Genomic DNA, 20,082 nt, shown 5'->3' on the forward strand with positions numbered 1-20,082 from the left:
AATTTCCTGTTGTTTCTGAAATTATACCACATAGATAACAGCTTTCCCTAAGATTCATCTTGTGTGATTTGGAGAAAATATAATTTCAAGATTGCATTGGTATATCATCCTGGACAAGTAATGCCAATGACTATGATAAGCAACCTCCAAATCTTAGTTGGGGGGCTTAGGTTATTCTGTTAAAGACTGTATGGTCATTGCCTTCTATGTGTTGATTCAAAGATTCCAGTGTCTTCCTTTCTGTGGCTCCACCATCCTCTTAGGACCCTGTGATTCTTCAGTGGATCCCCTCTATTTGTCTAGCCAACAGGCAAAGACAGAAGACCTGCCTGATTATAGGGGTTTCAAAGGCCATGTCCGGGAGTGATATGCATCACTTCTGCATAAGCTCCATTGGTCAAAATGAAGCATATGGCCCCAACTTAACTGCAAAGGAGGCTGGGAAATACAGTCTTCCCGTGTTCCAAGAAAGAACTGTATCTGTGAGCATCAAGCTAGCCTCTGCCACAATAGGGGACTTCATTTGGTTGTTATCAAGATTAGAGAGTTTATATACATGAAACACTCAGAACAGTACCCAGCATATCAGGGGCATCAATGATGCCAGGTAAGTTGCAAGAGGAGTTTCTTTGAGTTGGCACTAATTACTGCTTGCTAAACAAGGGTGGTATTCTAAAGTTTCTTTCAGTCCCAACAGCTGGCTGGAGAGTTTTGTGAGCCCCAGTGCCCAAGGAAGCCAGCCAAGAATGCAGATGCCACCGCCAAGTCTGTGTGGCACATCTTCATGCTTTGTTTCATTTGGTTCCCTGGGTGGGATGAGTTTTATGAGCAGGTGTTCTGGTTAATTAGGTGATTAATACTCCTCAAATTGGAGAGCCATTTCCCCAATGACAATTCTTGATCTGCTCAAATATGAGACAAATCTTCATTGCACAGTTTGGACAGACCCATGATTGCACTCACCTGTCTGCTAGGCTTCTCAGGTCAGCACTCTGGCACTGAGAACTAGGAGCCTGACCTCACATCTGGCTGAGTCACTATCTTGATGCACCAGTTTGGAGAAATAAGAGCTCCCCAATTCATTTGCTGTTCTTTCAGACTAGGGCAAAGTCGATCTGGGGCACATTTATGGTTCCTTTCTGGGGATTCCAATCCATATAGTCTCTGAAGATCAGAGTCATTGTCTCTGCACAGAGCCCTCTAGCTTCTAAAGCAAGGTGGCTGACCCACATCTAAGGGGAAATCAGGCATCAAAGCTTTTACTCAAATTTTCTCTCAGACCAATAGAAATCTGCCCTAAATTCTCCTATATTCCACATTCCCAAATCCCTTTCCTCACACTCATATACCATTCTATTTCTGTCTCCTTGTCTTTGCTTTCCTCAAGATGAAGACCCTTTTCCTCCCATTGAGATCATCAATTCTATATATCCTTCCAAAGCCAAATGGCATTCCTCAGCACTTCCAATCCAGGGTGAAGTGATTTCTCCCTTTTTAGAATTTTTGTAGCACTTACTACCTGACTCACATTAATTAGCATTTAATCATATACCATATCTTTTATCTTCTTTCATGTATCTTAATCTTATCTTCCTAATTGGATTGTTGGCAGCTGTGGGCTGTGTCTTCTAGGCATATATAAAGTTCTCAGTAAATCGCTGTTAATTGCTAAATTAAGCTAGAATGCCTCTTATACTTCCAGAAAATGGGTCAAATACCAGCTCGGCCACACAGCTGAAAATATGGCTACTAATTTTAGTTCCTCACATGCTCAAGCTTTACAACCACAGAAGGACTGAATCTCTTCCTCCAGTTCCAGTTGGAAAAAATTCAGGGAAGACCCAGATTGGCTTATCTCAGTCATGTGCTCACCCCTAAAAAATCACTGTCTTGACGAGGCGAGATCTGTAAGAACAAGAAAGTTCTAAGTTATAATCACATAGTTGGAGTGGAAGATCAAGTAAGAGTTGTCCACTACAGAGGGATCTGGATTTTGGAAGGTTCTATTCTATCTTCTTCTCCAGGATAAGTTATTTATTTTAAAATTATGTATTCATTCATCAAACATTTACCTAGTCAGAGTAGATCCTGCCCTTTGGAGAAGGTCAATAGTTTAACTGGCAGTAAACCTTTACTATTCTTTCTTTCTCAAGGGCGAGAAAAAGAATCATTTGCATAGAAAAAAAAAATAACCTTCCAGGTCCAGCTGATAGTACCTTTCCTTAATCCTGTGCTCCAGAAGTGACCTGAAATTCACATATGTGAATTCTTCCCTCTCCCAGGAAGATTTAATAGGAATCACAGTCTTAATCTCAAATTAAAGTTTTCATCCTCTTTCCCTCCCCCTCCCCATCCACGTACTCCTCAGAGAGCTGCCTTGATGGCTCAGTGAGGTAGTGTTTCAGTTTCAGGGCCTCAGATAGGAAACAGACAACACAACCTGAAAGAGTCATTTGAAGAAGGGTTAGTAAAGGGACTATTTAGAAAAGTGAGGCAGGGTTAAGGAATCAATAAGAGATGAGGAGTCCCTAAGGTTTAGGAATAGTGGGAAGCCATTCCTATTCCTACCCTCTAAAGAGAAAAGGGGATGGGAATGGCAACTGGAGGCCAGGGCTGGAGAACATGAACTATGACCTTCAGTAAAGGAAGGCAGTCGCTGCCAAACTGCTGTCCTTATGGAGGAAGCCCTGGTTTTTCCTCCAGATCTCTGGGCTAGTTCCCTACATTGGCAGACCCAAGAGAATACGGGTGATACAGTCCATAGAGGTCAGCCTTCCGGTGAAGATAATAGGGTGTCAGTGGGCAGAGCGATCTGGAAAATTCACTGGAGAATGACTAGCACAAATGCTAAGTTTCAATGAGATAGGAGCAAACATACCAGAATGGAGGTGTGGGGCAGGGAATGTGTATAGTTAAAAAAAAAAACCCACTCAGAGATTCTAGAAGAATATAGTCTCATCATCCTCCCCCAAAAGGTCGAGTAACACTGATCAAAATAAGTAAAACTGCAGCGAAATAATGTCGAATAAGCTAGCTGATTGGGTGGATCATTCAAATATTTGTTAATTAGTCCTTCGTCAACCATCACAGAGGTATTTGTACCTCTAGGCATCAAGTATGCAAAAATGAATTAGATACTTCTGTATGTTTGAAATTTTTTATAATAAATGTTGCCTTAATGGATTACACAGGTTCACTGACTTTGAGAATCCAACAGATTGGACCAGCAAGGTTTCCTGGAGGAGTGGACAGCTCAGCTGACTCTGGGCTAGTCAGATAGGAAAGAGCCAGGAAGAATGCTCTGGAGGGATGTTGAGAGATGGGAGAGTGGGGGGAGATGAGGTATGGAGGTATAAATCAAAGTTCAGGATTGCATTTCAGGTGTGCATTTTAGAAAAACCCCTTGATCATCACGGCTAAGGCTGAATTGGTGGAGGAAACCAGACAGAGACTTGGTGAGGTGGGGGGAGCGGTATGAGCATTGGCCATGCATGAAGCCAGGATCTGAACAATAGCAGGAGATCCAAAGATGAAGAGGGGCAGATCAAGTGATAATCATGAGGAAGAATTAATGGGACTCAGGAACTGAAAGGCTGCGGTGTGAAGCAGAGGCAAGATGCTTTGGTGCTGTTTGGCTTCTTGTCATCCCCCTGCTTTTTTCACCTAACAGCTCCCCAGTTTTTCTTTGAGAGCACAGCTGCTTACCTGCCCAACTGAGTATAGTTTCCATGGAACCGTTATCCACACATTCTTGTCTTCTTTGACTAAGAGGACGATTACATGACCTAAGCCAGGCCAGTCTTTCCCTCTTGGGAATTTGGATACCTTGGGCTTGGGCTTGATCCTAGATCCAGCCTTGATTTGTGTCTTTTTTAAAGCTTCCTTCTTTAGTTTCTTCCCCCTTAATTTTGTATGCTACCCAAAGACTTTCTTTAAAAGTATTACTTTTTTACTTCAATCAGTTATTTTCTATTGTTGCAACCAGAAAACCTCAACTAATTATAGTGGCCATGTAAATGGTGGTGCCTTTTCCTGAGAGACAGAAAAGAGGTAGAGGAGAAAATTTGAGGTGGGTTTCTTGGTAGGCAGTTTGCTTTTGAGAAGCCTCTAGAAAACCAAAGGGAAGAATCCAAAAGTTTGCCCCAGAGGCTTATGTGGAATCTGAAAATCACACCACAGAGTGTAAAAGCCATCTCTGGCAGTTAAACATAAAAAGTCCTACCCAACAAACTGACCTCCGAAGGACTTACTCATCTTACTCATGCTCCTCTGGGAAGAGTAATGCTTCCATGTAGAGGCTGACATATTCTAAAGATGCCTCAGAATTAGTGGGGGAAAGTGGATAGAGCCTAATTCTAGGCACTGGGAGCCCTGGGTCTTGGCTCTGGTTCTTTCACTAATTAGCTTGATAAACTTGTACCAGTGCCCTTCCTTCTCTGAGACTCAGTTTGTGTGTTATTGAATACAGGGGCTGATTGATATTGGGTGGTCTCCAAAATATTCAAAAGAATTTTAGGTTTACATGTAAACTGGGAAACTGGGTTCAAAAAACCTTAAACCAGTTTCCTTACTACAAGACTTCTCAGGGCCATAAATATGCTCATCGGAGATGCAGATCTCTAAGAGAGGTGAAAGTGAGCATTTCTCACCCTGTTTTTGCCCAAGATCACCCCCCACCAACATTCTTGAAGAAACATGTAGAACTAGTAGTCGTCAGAACACACATGCAGAGATTTTGGATTAGGTGGTAGCTAAGATTGTTCCACTTACACTCCCTGATTCTGTATGGCTGGTGTCCTGTGTACCTCCTGTTTTTCCCACTTGTCCCTTCCTCGGGGATGCTGGACTCCCAGGCTCTGTTCTAAAGTGTTCTCCCAAGGAAAAGCAAGCACGCTTGAATGCCTATGAAGTCACTTAAAGATCTAGTCAGACTCATGAAATCCCCCATCAGCTTAAATGGAAAACACAGTCCCTGCCCCCCCTTTGCCCCCGCCCATCATACTGTGCTCAGAGCTCAGACCCAGGCCCAGCCTAAAGGGATTGCAAAACATGCTCTAGTGTGGACTTGGGAAAACAAAGAAAACTCTACTCTTTTCTCCTCCAGACAGTCTGAGACGCTTTTGTGCCCTTGGGCTTTTGCCCAGTTCTCTCATCTGCCTCAGTCCTGGTACTAAATTGGTTCAAGGTTTGGAGGAAAGTTTCAGAGGAAAGGATGTTTAGAGTTCTTAGAAGCTGAAGTCACTCTATGGACCAGAGCATAGACCACCTATGGCCACCAGAGGGCGATGACAACAGCTTCGTGTAGAAAGCTGCTCCCAGGAATAACAGCAGTAAATTACACCTAATGTGTTTATGAATGATGGAGGGGCTGAAGTGTGTGCGACTATACATGTATGTGCAGTTGGATGCCTGCAGCTATGAGTCTGAAAACATGCTAAATAGAATAAAATAAAAGCTGCACCTCTACTATATATTCACAGGATATGGCCAAGTCGTTGAAAATTTCCTTGAAGGAAAATGAGGTAGAAGGAATTAGAATAGCATTCATAATTGTAATTGTGGTATGCGTGATTGTGTGTGGTGTGAGAGTATGCATATACACGTGTGTATTTGAGTGTGAATGTGTAGATGGATGTGTGTGTGTGAGCCTGAGTGTAAGCATGTGTGTGCACAAGTGTGTGTGCACACGTGTGCAAACGTGCACACGCATGGTCAGGGCTTATTTAGACTTTGCCAGTATGAGCAGACTTCAAGGAAGTCTGGGCAATGTTTCCTACAGTTCCTGCCCTCTCCCTCCAAACAAACAAACAAAATCATTCCTACAAGTATTTATGGAGCCTGTAACACACGCACCCCTCCCCACCAGCATCTGGAAAAGCTCAGACCTGGCCAATTTAGAGCGCTATGGAAGAATGAAGGCTCTGGGGGCTGAAGGGATGCCTCACATGCGAATGACTGTTTTGCAAAAACACTTTCTCTTCTTTGATGCTCGAAACATCCCAGTGAGGTGTTCCCAGACAGAGCTGTGGCCCCTTGCTTTGAGGAAACCAAGGCTCAGAGGTGATGTGATTGGCCCAGAGTCATCCAGTCAGGAAGCAGAAGCTGACTATGAACAGGCATTGTCAATCCAAGTCCCTGCCATCAGTGCTTTGAGCAGCACAGCTGGCACTGGGTCTAGGCAGAGCAGGACAGGTCTCCGAGTAGGGGTTGACAGCAGCAACCTAAACAACACGGACAACCATTTTATGTGACACATGTGACTGTGAAGTGTGTTAGTATCAATACAATAGGTCCTTTAGGAAGAACTTGGGGATCTTTGCCAAGATGAGGTAGGATCTTTGCCAAGGTGAGGTAGGATCTTTGAGGATCTTTGTAGATGAGGTAAGGACGAAGCTCCTATCGGCTGTGATGTAAAATATGAGTGAATGTGAGTGCTGCGGTTTGGGGTACCTAGCAGCTGTGTGGCCTTGGGCAAGTCACTTGACTTCTCTGAGCTTTATTTCATCTATAAAACACGGTACTCAGATGCCCCCTTGCGGGACGCTGTTGGAATGGAACGAAAGACTAGGAGCAGAGTGCCTAGCTCAGTGCCAGAATAAAGGAAAAGTGCCACCAGCGAGAACAATCCTTAGCTCCTTAAAAGTTAATGGATCTCAATTCTGGGGCCCTCCTGGCGAAGCCCCTTTCCTTCCCTCATCTCCTGCCTCCTCCCCTCCACGCTCTCAGTTGCTCCAGCAAAGTTCCCAACTTAGTCGACATGACGCGCGGCTCAGCCAATGGGAGGCGGAGCTGGCGGTTTTGGGGGGGCGGGAGGGGTGGGCCCCGCGTCTCCGGTGTCTGCCCTGCTCAGTGAATGGAGAGAGCGAGCGCCGGCCAGCTCACCCGGCTGCCCCGTGCCCCAGCCGCCGCCGCCGCGCTCCCGAGCTCAGACTCAAGCCGGACCTCCCCAGGCGCCGTGCCCCAGTGCGCTCGTCCTCAGGTCCCCGACCCGGCCCACGCACTGGGCTGCGGGCCACCGGGGCCAGGAGGCGCTCGGCACCTGGGCACTCCGAGCGATGCGCAGCGGGGCAGCGCCGGCCCCGCGGATGGAGCTGCTGCTGCCGCCGCCGCCGCCGCCGCCGCCCGGCGCGCCCCGCTCCGCCCGCGCCCCGTGCGCCTGAGCGCCGAGCTCGCTCCTCCCCCGCGCCAACTCCGCCGCCGGCTCCCCAGGCCGCTCGGGCTCCGCGCGCGCTTCCCCAGGCTCCACGCGTCTTGCCCCGCCGAGGCAGCCTCCTCCAGGCGCGGGCCCATGCACACCATGGCCACCGGGCGGACAGGGGCCGGCGCCGCCGTGCGCGCCCGCCTGGCGCTGGCCTTTGCGCTGGCGAGCGTCCTGAGCGGGCCCCCAGCCGCCGCCTGCCCCACCAAGTGTACCTGCTCCGCCGCCAGCGTGGACTGCCACGGGCTGGGCCTGCGGGCGGTTCCCCGGGGCATACCCCGCAACGCCGAGCGCCTGTGAGTACCTCCGCCCCCGCCCAACCCGGGCCACCCACCTGGGTCCATAGTGGGGCCCCAGGCACCAGATCTTTCCTTTCCCTTTGGCCGCACTGGATGCAGTCTCTGCTGTCACCCTCTCCTGGGTCGGATCTTTCCTTCTCTGAGTTGGGGTCTCTGGCATTGGGCACGTCTAGAGAGAGGTCTTGAAGCCCACCGGGGTGGGCAAAGAGCAGTGCTTCTCCAGGGGTGAAGGCTCCAGACGTAGGGCCCGGTGACAGCTTCCAGCAGAACGCTGGCAGGAAGCGAAGGGAGTAGACAACACTGCAGCCAGCGAGGTCTTAGGGTGAGAGCATGGGGTCTGCGCTCATGAAAGAAGGGAGGCGAAGGAGAAAGCTGAAGGGTGATGGGGCGTCAGGGCACGGAGAGGGGAGAGGGCCGAGACTGTGACCAGCTTGGAGATCAGAAGGGGCCACTTTCCGGCTGCCCTTGCGAGCGAAGTTGGGTGTGTGTGTGAAGGTCTAACTTCTGAGGAACCAAACGAATTCAGAGTGGGTGCTTGCAAAACCCGCCCTGCCTGGAGTGCAGTCTCAGAGATGCCAAGTTGCAGCCCGGGTGAATTTTTTATGGCTCGGTTATAAATGCCTCCCCAAACGGGCCGGAGAATGGAAATGCTGACAGCCCTTTAAATGAGACCGAGCGCTATAATCTTACAAACCGCACTCAGCCTCGGATCCAGGGTTTGGCAGCGAGAGGAGAGGCGTTTGGAGAGTGGGGTGGATTGACCCTCGTTTTAACCCCAATTGTGCAACCAAATATTTACTTTTCATATGTCAACGTTTTGGAAACATTTATCATTTTGATCCTCGGACCAAACTCAAAACTTGGACTCCGAGGGTGGGCTCTTCCCAGCCCGCAGTTGGGGAGTATGGAAGGAGGGAGAAATGGTGGAGGGGGTTGGAATCGGCCTGGGAACACAGCCCAGAAGTGGGTGAGGGTTTGCTCCAGTGTAATAGACTTCTCCATGTCTTGCTCTCCTTGTGTCTCCCTTCCCCACGTGTCTTAGGGGTAGGTGCGTGGGTATTACATTCTGCCTTCTTGACTTTAGGCTGGCAGAGAGAGAGTGGCATGAGACTAAGTGGATTGTCCTGGGGTGTGTTATTCCTGTTGATCACGTCCTGTCACCCCACTCTCTTCCTCAAACTCTGTGTGTCCCTGGGCAGAGACTCAAAGGTACTACCCTCCTTTTCCCTGGAGCTTTCCTGTGGCTCAAAACATCTTTTTTTCAGGTGCATTGATTATTCTGTGTGGTCGTGAAATTCTAGAGGGTTGGAGCTGAACCTTCGTTAACACATGTAGAAAAGGTTCAGAAATGTGAAACAACTTGCCCAAGGTAATACAACAAGTTAATGGCAATAAAGGGGCCACAATCTACATTTCCACAGCTTAATTCAGACATTATAGTTTACCGTACCAGTTACAATTTTGTTTTAGTGGTATTTTGGGGTAGCTACCACTGTGCTAGCCATCTTTGGAACAAGAGTCAGTGTGGGCCAAAGTCTGTAAACAGAGTCTTGGGAGGGTTCTGGCTGGGCTTGGGTCTTCGAATAGGGTGCTCTTGCTACTGTTTCAGGTATACCCTGCAAACATTCAGTTTGCTTTGACATTAGCTCTCCTGTTGGGAGTTTTGAGACTCCCTCTCCTCCATTGTAAAAAAACATGGTGCATATTTGGGAAGCCAGGGGGAGTGAGCCCTTCTCATGCTGTCACGGAGGAAGTCTTCAAAAGCTGCAAGCACAGCACAGCAGCCAATATGCCACCCACCTACCTTCCCCAAGAGACCCAGGCAGCTTGGGGCTGTCCATCTGCTCTACAACTGGAGAAACTGGGTGGAGACTGAGTCCTGGGCGTTCACATGGGGCCCTGCTGCAGTCACGGTCATTCGCAGACCTTGGCAGAGTGGGCTGTACTTTGGAATAGTCTCCGGTCACTGGTGCCTCTTCGGCTGGGGTGCATTGGGTGACACGGCTACTCAGTCTAGCTCCTCATTCTGTTCTCCTTCCTCCCTGGGAGAGGGAGCAGCCTTTAGAAGAAAGCTGGGCAAGGAGTGCTGCGAGGCTAGGAGCAGCCGACCAACAGTCCTTCACCACCTCTCACCCTCTTTTGGTCAGCCCAGCTGTAACATTTGAATTCTGCAAACTCTCGGGTCCAGTGTGTGTGTGTGTGGGGGTGATGTTTGGCATTTCAAAGCTATGGAAAGGATTTCTTTAGGGAGGAATTTCTCATTCATCCCTCTCTTCATTCATTCAACAAACATTACTTGAACCCCTACTGCATTCCAGTAACTGTATATAAAATCATTGCATATACAGAAGAAAACTGGCAATTCAGCTTAAGGAATGTAAGCAAAGGACCGAGCGAAGGGAACTTCCTTTAGTGAGTCTTCTAAACTTTCCAGGACTCATTTCTTCATGGGGCATATGTTTTGTCAGCATCAGCATCATATGCTCGGGACCTTCCTAAAATCCAGTTTTCTGATCTCAAATGTTTCTGTTCTGTTTTATAACAAAGAAGAAGCATTTCTGCCTTCTGCATTCCTGCTACTTTACCTCCCAGAGAGGCTTTCCTGAGGAGTGTGTGTGGTTGGTTTTCTGGGGGTTTTTGAGTTCTGAGGCCTCATTTGCTCATGCTACCCCTTAAGGAAAATCTGCCGGGGGATAATGTGGTCACCATTTGGACTTTGCTTCAGGCCTGAAATGGGGTCTGTTATATTGTTCATAATTAAGCTGGTATCAGAGTTGGGGGGGGGGGTCTGTGTTCCAGCTTCTTCTCCATAATGTCAGCACATTGCACAGAAAGAGAAACTCTATGTCGTTTATAAACTACCAACAATCTTTTTCCCTCAATGAGGAGGTGACACCCACAAGAAAGCTAAATAAACGCAGGGGAGAATTCAGTGTAATTTATTATCCGTGCAGCAAAGATAGAGGACAAGAGGAGAGGAAGTGAATGGTGGTGCCTGAAACAAAACATTTACCATGGAGCACAGAGTAAACAGATGTCGCATTTACCCCTCTGAGTACAAAAGGAGCCCACAGATGTAATTCTTCTTCAACCACAATCTCAGCCTGGAAGAAGAGGAGACAGATGAAAATGAACTCTCACGAGGGGCCCCCTTCTCTCTGTGCTGCCTAAAGGCAGGCAGAGGCCTACTTCTCACCCACGGCGAGGTGGTGGCCCAAACAGCAGAGTGGGGCAAGAGTGGACATCTTTGGTTTTTCACTTGGCTCCGGAACATGCTGGAGACTGCTGTATTTAAATAAACATTTCCTGTTTGCGAAGGAAAACGGGCGAAAGGCTGAAACGTGAGAATGTGGTAACTTAATTTTCTCCGTCACTCCAGATGATGGCAAGCTTCGCCGGTGGTTGGGTCCAATAAAAACCAACACCGTGTCACAGGCTTTCCCTCACTTGACCACAGAGGTCTCCAGGTCAAGTGGGAGGCTTTCCAAGATGCTCTGTGGCCAGGCCCTGCATCCTGGTATTCTTAGCCTCAGGGCCAGCCCAGAGGACTAGGGGCAGTTTGGTGAATCCTGGGGCCTCTCTGAACACAGTGCTCTCCTGGTGAACCTGTGGGTTGGACACGAGCAGTTAAGTGCACCTGCCTCCAGTGTACTGTGCAGCTGAACAGATTGCTCTACCTTTCGGGGCTTATTTTCCTGAAAGCAGAATTCTAGTGTAGTCCTAATAGTTTTCCTTGTATGGGCCTCTTCCCCTGTGCCTAGAACAGTGCCTGGCACATAGTAGTTTTTCAACCAGTATGTGTTGACTAAATGAATGCATCTCAAAAATACAAGTTTTTCTTTAGTTCTTGCACGTGAAAGATGGGCAATTAGAGCTTTGCATTTTTTATGTATGGCCAAGGGCAACTTACTAGTAACCTATTACATGAGTTATTAAGGGTTCCTGAAATTTAGCTTTCATGAACTAAAATTATTGCCTTACTAGAGTTAGCAAGGACTCCTAATGAGTGACACAACTCTGGAGTCTGGTTGCCAGGCATTGCTTAGCAACCTTGCAAAACTCCTACTGTGCACATGCCCCTGAGAAGAGCTAGAAATCCCGAACACTTAAACTGTAGGCCTTTCTAATCAGGAACTCATCAGCATCATCCTGCGCTCTCTGTGGTTTTTGATTGCTGCTCTTCTTGTATTAATTGATGTATTTGTAGGATCATTATTAAGTTTTGCTTTCGCGGATCATCTGGGTCTTGTATATTTCTGCATTTTCTTTGCATTTTAACAGTTATTTTGTTTCTCTCTGGTTCTGTTTGTTGTCACTGAGTTCGTCCTCCCCTGGAAAGTGAGAATGGTAGATCTGAGAGCCATGGAGTCTTTTCCACCGACTAAGTAGACTACATGGGCCGTGGCAAGGTTTCAGAACCCTGTGCCTATTAGTTCAGGGTGTCGGCTCTGGAGGCAGAAGGCTCTGGTTTGAATTCTGGCTTGTTACATCTTTGCTGTTGCACCCTGGGTGGGTTACTCCACTTCTCTGGGCTGCAGTCTGTTTACTCCCTTTGTACTGTATTTCCACAGCTCTACTACAGGGATGACGATCACTCTGGCCCCCTGTGTGCATGTTGTGAATGTGGCCCGAGACAGATCACATCATACACTCAGCACAGCGCTTGGCACTTCGATTCTCCAGCTACCTCTCCTTACTTGGAAAGTATGCATAGTAAATGTTCCTCTTGGGGAATCAAATGAAATAATGGACAGGAAGTGCTTAACACAGTACCTAGCACTTAGGCCTCCATCAGCCATTGATGGTAGTGACCATGACCATTATTTCTATGGCTTCATCTCAGGCCCCATCCAGCTGGAAAGCTTGAGATGCCCACTCTACATGTACCCCATGGAGGCAAGGTCTTCGCCAGCACGTAGGCTGTGCCCAGCAAGCTCGTGCCTGGTCCCCCTCCCCCTTCCTCTCCAGTTAAGCCCAGGTTGGCCTCCGTTCCATAAAAAGGGGATTACAGTTGAAGTGGTTTATATCTTTTCCATGGGCATGCTGCTTTGTGGTATATTTAAATAAGGAATGCATTTTATTTATTTATTTTGGGGGGTTAGATTTTCATGGGGAATTTTTGGCCCTGACTTTTTTTTTCAGTGCTCATTCCTTCTGTCTTTCCCTAAATACCTTTTACTGACTTCCCATGTCTGCCTCTGTTACTGCTTTTACTTGAAACAGCTGTATTTACTAGTATGCTCCACCCTCATTATGTAAGGTGGTGTTAACCCTTTTTAGAACTGCTGAAAAGGAAACAAAACAAAACAAGTCATGGGAGGCTTTTCCAGAAAGCTGTTGTGGACCATCACTAATTCCAGATAGGATAGATGCAAAAGGTGCCCTGCTATGGTGCACGGTGTTGAGTTTTCAAAGCTCTTCATTATTTGTCATTCTCCAGCCTTAAATTTAAATCAGTCTTGCCCAGGTAGGAAGAGCTCACAGTGGGAATCTTCTGCTTCTCTGTTCTGCAGACCTGGATTATGTTTTGTAAGTAGTGCTATTGCTGGTCTGCCAAAGGCTGTACTTTCTTCCCACTCACTGTGGTCTTCATAGTTCTGTCGCCAGCACTATATTTGATACGCCATTCTCTGGGAAAAATTCCTCAAGAGTGTGTGATTAAAAGTCCTCAATAGTGAGGGGAGAGGGAGGTGAGAAAAGTAAGGATCTTTAGGTAAAGGTATAGACTTCAGAGCCAGATAGGGTCCGCTCCTGGTTTCTCCATTTACCAGCTGGGTGACCTCAGTTTTCTCACTTGTAGAATGGGAATAATAAAAATACTGCTTCCCCCCCCCCGCCTTCATAGGGTGCTATGAGTACTGAATTTACTCGCATAGACTGCCTAGATCATAGTGCAGCCTTCATAAGTGTGGCTGTTATTGTTATCATCATAATTCTTACCAACTATAGTCCTTCCAGAGCTCCAGATAAAGCCTGATTTGAAACAATACAGATTGTTAGGGTTGAAAGGGCTCCTCTAGTCCAAGTTCACAGGCAGCTTGATCTTCCACCAGCATAATTTTGGAGAGAGCGGTCATTCTCCTTTGCTTGGTTACATCTAGTGGTGAAGAACTCAGTTCTTTCTAAAGCAATTAATTCCATTTTAGAAAACAGTTTTAACCTGAAAATTTTCTTTGCCTGGGGGTTGAGCTTATCTCCCACTGACTGTTGTTACACAGAGCAAGTATAATCCTTCTTCCAAATGGTAGGATTTCAAAAATTTTATTGCCGTTGTGTTTCTCACTACCCACTTATCTAAGTCTTCTCCTCTCTTCCATACATTTTTATAATTACCTCAGTGGTTCTGTATGTGTTAGACTTTGAGACAGGCCCCCTCCCCATTCCCGGTTGTCTTCCTCTAAATACGTTTCACTGTTCTTTGCTTGTATTAGTTTGATTGAGTCCTTCCACTGCCTTGCTACCTTGACTTCTGTTGACATCCTAAAGGGACATTTTCAGTTTAGACAGGCACACCCCTAGGTTGGCTCATTTCTACCAGGCTATTCCCTGCCTCCCCCATGTCTTCCAGCCTTCCCTGCTGTTGATCCTATTTTCCCCATCCCAGATTTGTGCAGTTGGCTTTTTGGAGTCTAAGCGCAACACTTTGCATTATCCTAATTAAATTTTGGCAAATAGTTTAATTTCATCAGCTTTTCAGCAACACTTTCTATTTTGATTCTCCCATCTAGTGTGTTGTGACTCCTCCCCCCACTCCCTCTGCAGTGAGGAGCTTGCCCTGTGGATCTTTATCCAGGTTGTCAATATAATCAGCACAGTCTTCTCTGCTCTCTTGAAGTCTTTCTATGGCCGGGATGTGGATCATGTAAATATATTGTCCGGTTCTTTCTGGCTGGGAAATTTTGAGGTCTTATTGGCCTGTAGCATCTTCTTTCCCTGGGGTTCTGTTGTTCATATTTTCTCTGGAATGATTTCCTATTAATGCTTAATTCCTCTGTTTGTTGAGTATTTTCTAAACTGTTGGTTTCTCATAGCACTTTCCATTGTGATTTTAGCTTCATCCTTGTTCTAGTAGTCTGATGCCAGAAGCCCTACCAGCATAGGATGTGGCGTGTGTGTGTGTGTGTGTGTGTGTGTGTGTGTGTGTTATTCTCTCCTGTAAAGCATTGTAGCCTGAGAAATGGGGCTCTTCTGTCAGTAGCAGAGCCCAGCTGAAAAGCCTCACTCTTGTAAAGTGATTTCCTTTAGCATCTTTTAGCACAGAGCACATTCTTTAGCACAGAGCACATTCGCTTGAGTAGTGCTGAGAATGAATGTGTTGGAGGATGAAGCATAGAGGTGCACATGCTTTCCCCAAATTGCTAAACAATAATAATGATAATGACAATGACAGTCACTGCCACCGCACCAGCTGCTGTTTATTGAGCCCCTCTTTGTGCCTGGCACAGCTCTCCCACTTTACACACTTGCTCTCACTTAATCTAACAGTCATGCAAAACAGAAGCTCATCCTGTCCTCATTTTACAAATAAGGAAACTAAGAGAGGCAAAGTGACTTCCCCAGGTTGGAGCAGTAGAGTCAGAGCTCATTCACGCAGGCTGGTCTCAGCTCCGTGCCCCACCCGCTGATCATGCCAGTCTTCAGCAAGCCTTTGAAGTCGGCCCCCTTTCTTGTCTTCCAAAACCAATTCTCAAGTAAGAAGAAGAAGGAAAGAAGGAGGAAAAAAGTGAGTCCCAGTTGAAACAGGGAGCACCTGTTTGAAGCAAGGCACCCCCGAGAGGAATGGCAGTGCTGTGTTCTGGACCTCTGGTGGTACAGCCGTCATGTCCAGTTTGGGGAAGTAGGCGGCATTCAAATTGGAGCTTGAAGGATGAATAGTGTTCCCGGAGGTATTAATGGAAACATGGTAGAGATTTGCAGAAGTTCATCGTTACCCGGAACGAAAGAGAGCCTGCACCCATTTTAAAATGATAGGAGCAAAGGTGGGGTCTGGGTGTCTCAGTCAGTTAAGCGTCCGACTTCAGCTCAGGTCATGATCTTGCAGTCTGTGGGTTCAAGCCCTGTGTTGGGCTCTGTGCTGACAGTCCAGAGCCTGGAGCTTGCTTCAGATTCTGTGTCTCCATCTCTCTCTGCCCCTCCCCTGCATGCTCTCTCTCTTGCTGTCTCTCTCTCTCTCATAAATAAGTAAGTAAATAAATGAAGTTAAAATGATAGGAGCTATACTTGAGGAAGTTTCATCTAACAAGGGTGTTTAGAGATAGTCAGGTCTTAGGAAAAGTATCACCGTGGTTATGTGGCTAATTATTATTTTTATTTTGGATTTTAGGGGATAAACCCTCCAGGAAGGGTCCTGGTGAGGTTTCTTGACCAGTATTCTTCCCCCACAAGGATCTGTTTAAATTTTTGTAGGGACTGCCTTTCTCTCCAGTTAGAGGTACCACTTGCCTTCTCTCAGCCATGATCTCTGGGCTCCCCCACCCTGAGATCAGGTCCTGATAGAACAGGACAAGTATAAGATGCATCCTGGCTGGAGTGAAGATGACTTCACTCTTCACAACCTTATCACTGCTTGTGTGGCCTCAGACTCCTCTTGTCCGAAACACCAGTCTGGGTTCTCGACCCCTGATTCATTCTGCACTTTGGCAGTACTGTGAATTGTGGTTCCTGAAAGTCAGCCAGCACATTTAACCACCCACCTTGACTCCCTCTTGAGTTTTTCGGCCTCCCTAGTTCCTGTCTGCTACCTGGCATACCCACTCCTTGCTCCCCTGCACTCCAGAATTATTAGTGTATGCCTTGACTCTGGCTGTGGAGTTCACGGTCCTCTTCTGACCTGAGTTGTGTGTGGGCTTAACCATGGACTTGTGTATTTTCTGCATCTCTCCTTGAGCTTGAGCTGCTCCTGGCCCTTGCCTTGACCCTTCCAGCTTGGCTTCTTGCCTCCTCACCTTCCCCTGCCTTCCATGTAGCTCTCCATAGCCTTGGCGCTGAATTCAGACATTCATTCTCTAAGCCTCAGGTCCTGAGATTGGATTACAGGAGCATCTTTGTGGCCTGGACCTTCCTTGGAGACTGGAGACTCGAGACTCCAACTTGTGCTTATGTCCTGGAAACAACCTCAGACTTCATCTTCATGGCCACCTGAAAAGCCTTTTATGATGTCTAGCGTGAAATGTAGAGATGAAATATAGAGATGTTCCAGGGCTGGACTCTGTGAATGATAAATTGCTTGCAACATGCTCCCAAGTTATCTGCAACCCAAACAGAGGGTAGAGCATGTTTTTCTGTATTGAAAAGCCCAGCAATGGTGATTTCATTGAAGAGATGTCCTGTTCATAAATGTGTTACAGAAGTTTCTGGACTATCTAGTACTTTGCTGATATTCTTTCTTCTCCTCCGCATCTCTGCCCAGCCCTAGAATGTAGTTAGAGAATTGTTTTATATATGGGGTTTCTAACTGGTATTAATGTGAAACCAGTAGGGAGTCCAATTTGATATAACTTAAAATGAGTAAAAAGAGGGTGCCTTGGGTAGCTTGGTCGGTTAAGCACCTGACCCTGGATTTCAGATATCAGTTTCATTGGTTCGAGCCCCCCATTGGTCAGTGCAAAGCCTGCATGGGATTCTCTGTCTTTTTCTCTCTCTGCCCCTCCCCCCCAATTGTGTGTACATGCGCTCTCTCTCTCCCCCCAATAAATAAATATTTTTAAAAAATGAGTAAAAAGACCCAGGCAGAATCCTGGTTTCCATCCCCCTCCCCTTTTTCTTTTAACTGTGGGACTTTGTAGGAGCATCTTTCTGAGTCTTAGGTGCCTCATCTGTAGCCTTTAGAATGGTAGGACTAACTCTTCTCTCCTGGGGCTGATGCAAGGTTTATATGAGATCAGATGTCTGCAGATACCTCCTAAATTTAGTGCTCTGCGAATACCTTAATGAGTCCACCCACGATATCTGATTTTAACCACTAAATCCTGTAATTGAAAGATGATCAGTGTGAATTTTCAGAAGAGGAAATGCAGTGAGTTCCAAGTCACCCATGCCTTCATGCTCTTGTTGGGGGTTCCTTTTCACTTACTAAGGTGCATTGTTTACAAAAGCAAAGAAAGCGCCCCACTAGCCAAGTCAGCAGCCCAACCAGGTGGAGCTTAGAGGACTTTTTGTCTAACAGAGTAATGAATAAGTGGCAGTTTCCAAAAAAGTAGAACCCCATAAGGGGCTGTATGAAGGATGAAGTTGTTTAAAGGAACTATTTATTGAGTGCCTACTATGTGCCAGGAATGGCGATGCATAAAGCAAGCAAAATGTCCTCATAACTAGGACAGCTCAAAATAACATGATGTAGTCTGGGCCGTTGCTTCCCACAAAATGACTGACAAGGCAAAGGCCACCATGCTAGGTTCAGAGAGGAGATTCATAGGATGGCAGGGGAAATGCTAGAACAATGAGGGAGGCGGGACACCAAGCCCTCAGGAACCACTGATGAAAGCGAGTCTCACTCATCCCTTTTAGTGGGTACAAATATGCAGAAAAACTCACACATCATAAAAAAAATAGTACAAGTGGAATTAAAAAAACTCATGGGGAAAATATTAATCTGAGAACAATTGTATCCGAGAAAGCATTCAAGTATGCCTCTGCAGCTAGCTGGCAAACAGCACAAGTTCTGCATTTTATTAGAGCCCTAACTCTGTGTAGAACACTGACCTTATTTTAGAAGCATTTCATAAACACTGACACACAGCACAGCAGCATTTGAGGCTATGAGGAGATACAGGGCCTCCTCTGGGCGGCCAGCTTCCCTTCCCGGACGCTTGCAGCTGTAACCAGACCACTGGACGTTGTTCCCCTGTGGTGTTATTTCACTTATTCTCTCTCAGGTTTAACAAGCAGGTAGGAATTTTCTCAGGGGAAAATGAAAGAGGGGGCTTTGGACTGAAATGTGCTCTTTGGGCAAGTTTTCCTGGGAGTGCAGTGGGCCATGAGCAAGACTAAGCTTTGGAGGGAAGGGTCTGAGAACTTAGATTTGGCCCAGTTTCTTGTTGGAGAGCTCATCCTGTGCCTGGAAATCAGTGATGTGTATGTGTATAGGAGGGTGGTTCTCAAGCAGCTTTTACCTGGTCCTGTGGAATAGAAGACCCGTGGCTTGCAATAGCCCTAAGAAATGTGTGCACCGCCTTTCCTCCTACTACAAGTTGGCAGTTTTCTTTCCATCTGCTGCCAACTTGAAAGTCCTGAATTTCTGCCATGGAACTCGGTTATGTCCCTCTCCCTCTCATTTCCTTCCTTAGCCAAGAGATTTTTAGGCTTTTGAGGCATGTTTGGAGATCATCTGGTCTGCCCCTTCCCCACTGATCTGACCCACCTGGACAGAGAAGTGTCTCAGAAAAATCGTGGGAGGGGATGTCATCTTTGTGGTGGGAGCTTCCCTTCTGAGAAGCTTGCCTCCTTTCATTTCATCCTTGCTCACAGCATTAGTCCTGGATAAAGATCTCTCAGCCTTAGGAAGCCTCTGCCAATCTGAGAAGCTAGGGAGAGAGAAGAGGGACCAAATCTAGTACAAAAATAAATAAGTAAATGAAAGGGATAATGTGGAGCTAGAGGGGAGAGGCACAAAATGGGTGACTTGGGATTGCAGTCCCAAGACCCTAAGCACCAGGTACAAGCAAGTACCTAAGCTTGTGTAGAGTCTAGAAAGGGAAGCCCTCAGATAGGAAAACTGCAAGGGAAGGGACGCGGGGAACCAGGACTGGAGTGGGAATCCAAAATGGGAAGGCCAACTACTTCATGGGAGTTTTTAATGAGTCTAGTGCCCCCCGCCTTCTAATTACTTCTTACTACAAGATGGTAACCAGTCTGTTCTGTTTACTCTGTTTACGCATACATTTTAATACTTTCTGAAACATTTCCCATAAGCTTCCTCCTGCCCTGTGTCCTCCTTGTATGTTCTAGAAATTTTGCAAAGACCTAAATCTCCTCTGTGTTCTTTCCCGACTGGAGCTGCATGCTGATTCAAGCCATATTCAGCCAGGAAGCTCTCTTGCCGTCTTTAAAACAAGAAACATCTTCTTCTGAGAAGACTGCACTACAGTTTTCTTTGTCTGTGTTGCTAACGAACAAAGAGGCCCCGTTGCAAAACAGCATTTCACGAGCAGAGCGGGGCTGATAGCACCTCTTGCCAAATGTGACTGTGTGTAGTTGTGTGTGGGGGGAAAACAGCTTTGTCAAGAGGAGAGCCGACGGAGGCAGCTCTGGGGAATTTTTAGCAACTGCAGCATGGTGTAGTGGAAAGAATGCTTGCATGGGAATTTGGAGACCTGGCTGTGCCTCTGACCCACCGTGTGACCTCGGACAAGTCACTTGACCTCTCTGGGCCTCAGTTTCCTGGTCTTTAAAGGGGATGAAGGGAGCAGGCTGGATGATCTCCAAGGATCTTTTCAGCCCCATGCGTCCTCACTTCTGGGGGCTGGGATTTGAGGTTTAGACCTGAGCCAGCATCCATCCAACCCAAGGGACTTTCTAGAAGCAATAGAATGGCCAGGACAGCTGCTTCAGGGAGTGGCTGGTCCTTGATTAAGGCTCAAATAATTA

At 46.9% G+C, this 20,082-nt stretch overlaps 1 protein-coding gene across 1 annotated transcript in view; it reads left to right on the forward strand.

Moving 5' to 3' along the window:
- The first annotated feature begins 7,247 nt into the window (after nucleotides 1-7,247).
- The window catches only part of SLIT3 (slit guidance ligand 3), a 595,815-nt gene continuing 582,980 nt past the window's right edge, over nucleotides 7,248-20,082 (forward strand). Inside the window, exon 1 of the mRNA XM_042992684.1 lies at nucleotides 7,248-7,494. Within this exon, the coding sequence (XP_042848618.1) occupies nucleotides 7,289-7,494 (206 nt within the window). The 5' untranslated portion in view covers nucleotides 7,248-7,288. The remainder of the gene's footprint in view (nucleotides 7,495-20,082) is intronic.

This window comes from Panthera tigris, chromosome A1, assembly GCF_018350195.1.
Source record: "Panthera tigris isolate Pti1 chromosome A1, P.tigris_Pti1_mat1.1, whole genome shotgun sequence".
Taxonomy (NCBI): Eukaryota; Metazoa; Chordata; class Mammalia; order Carnivora; family Felidae; genus Panthera; species Panthera tigris.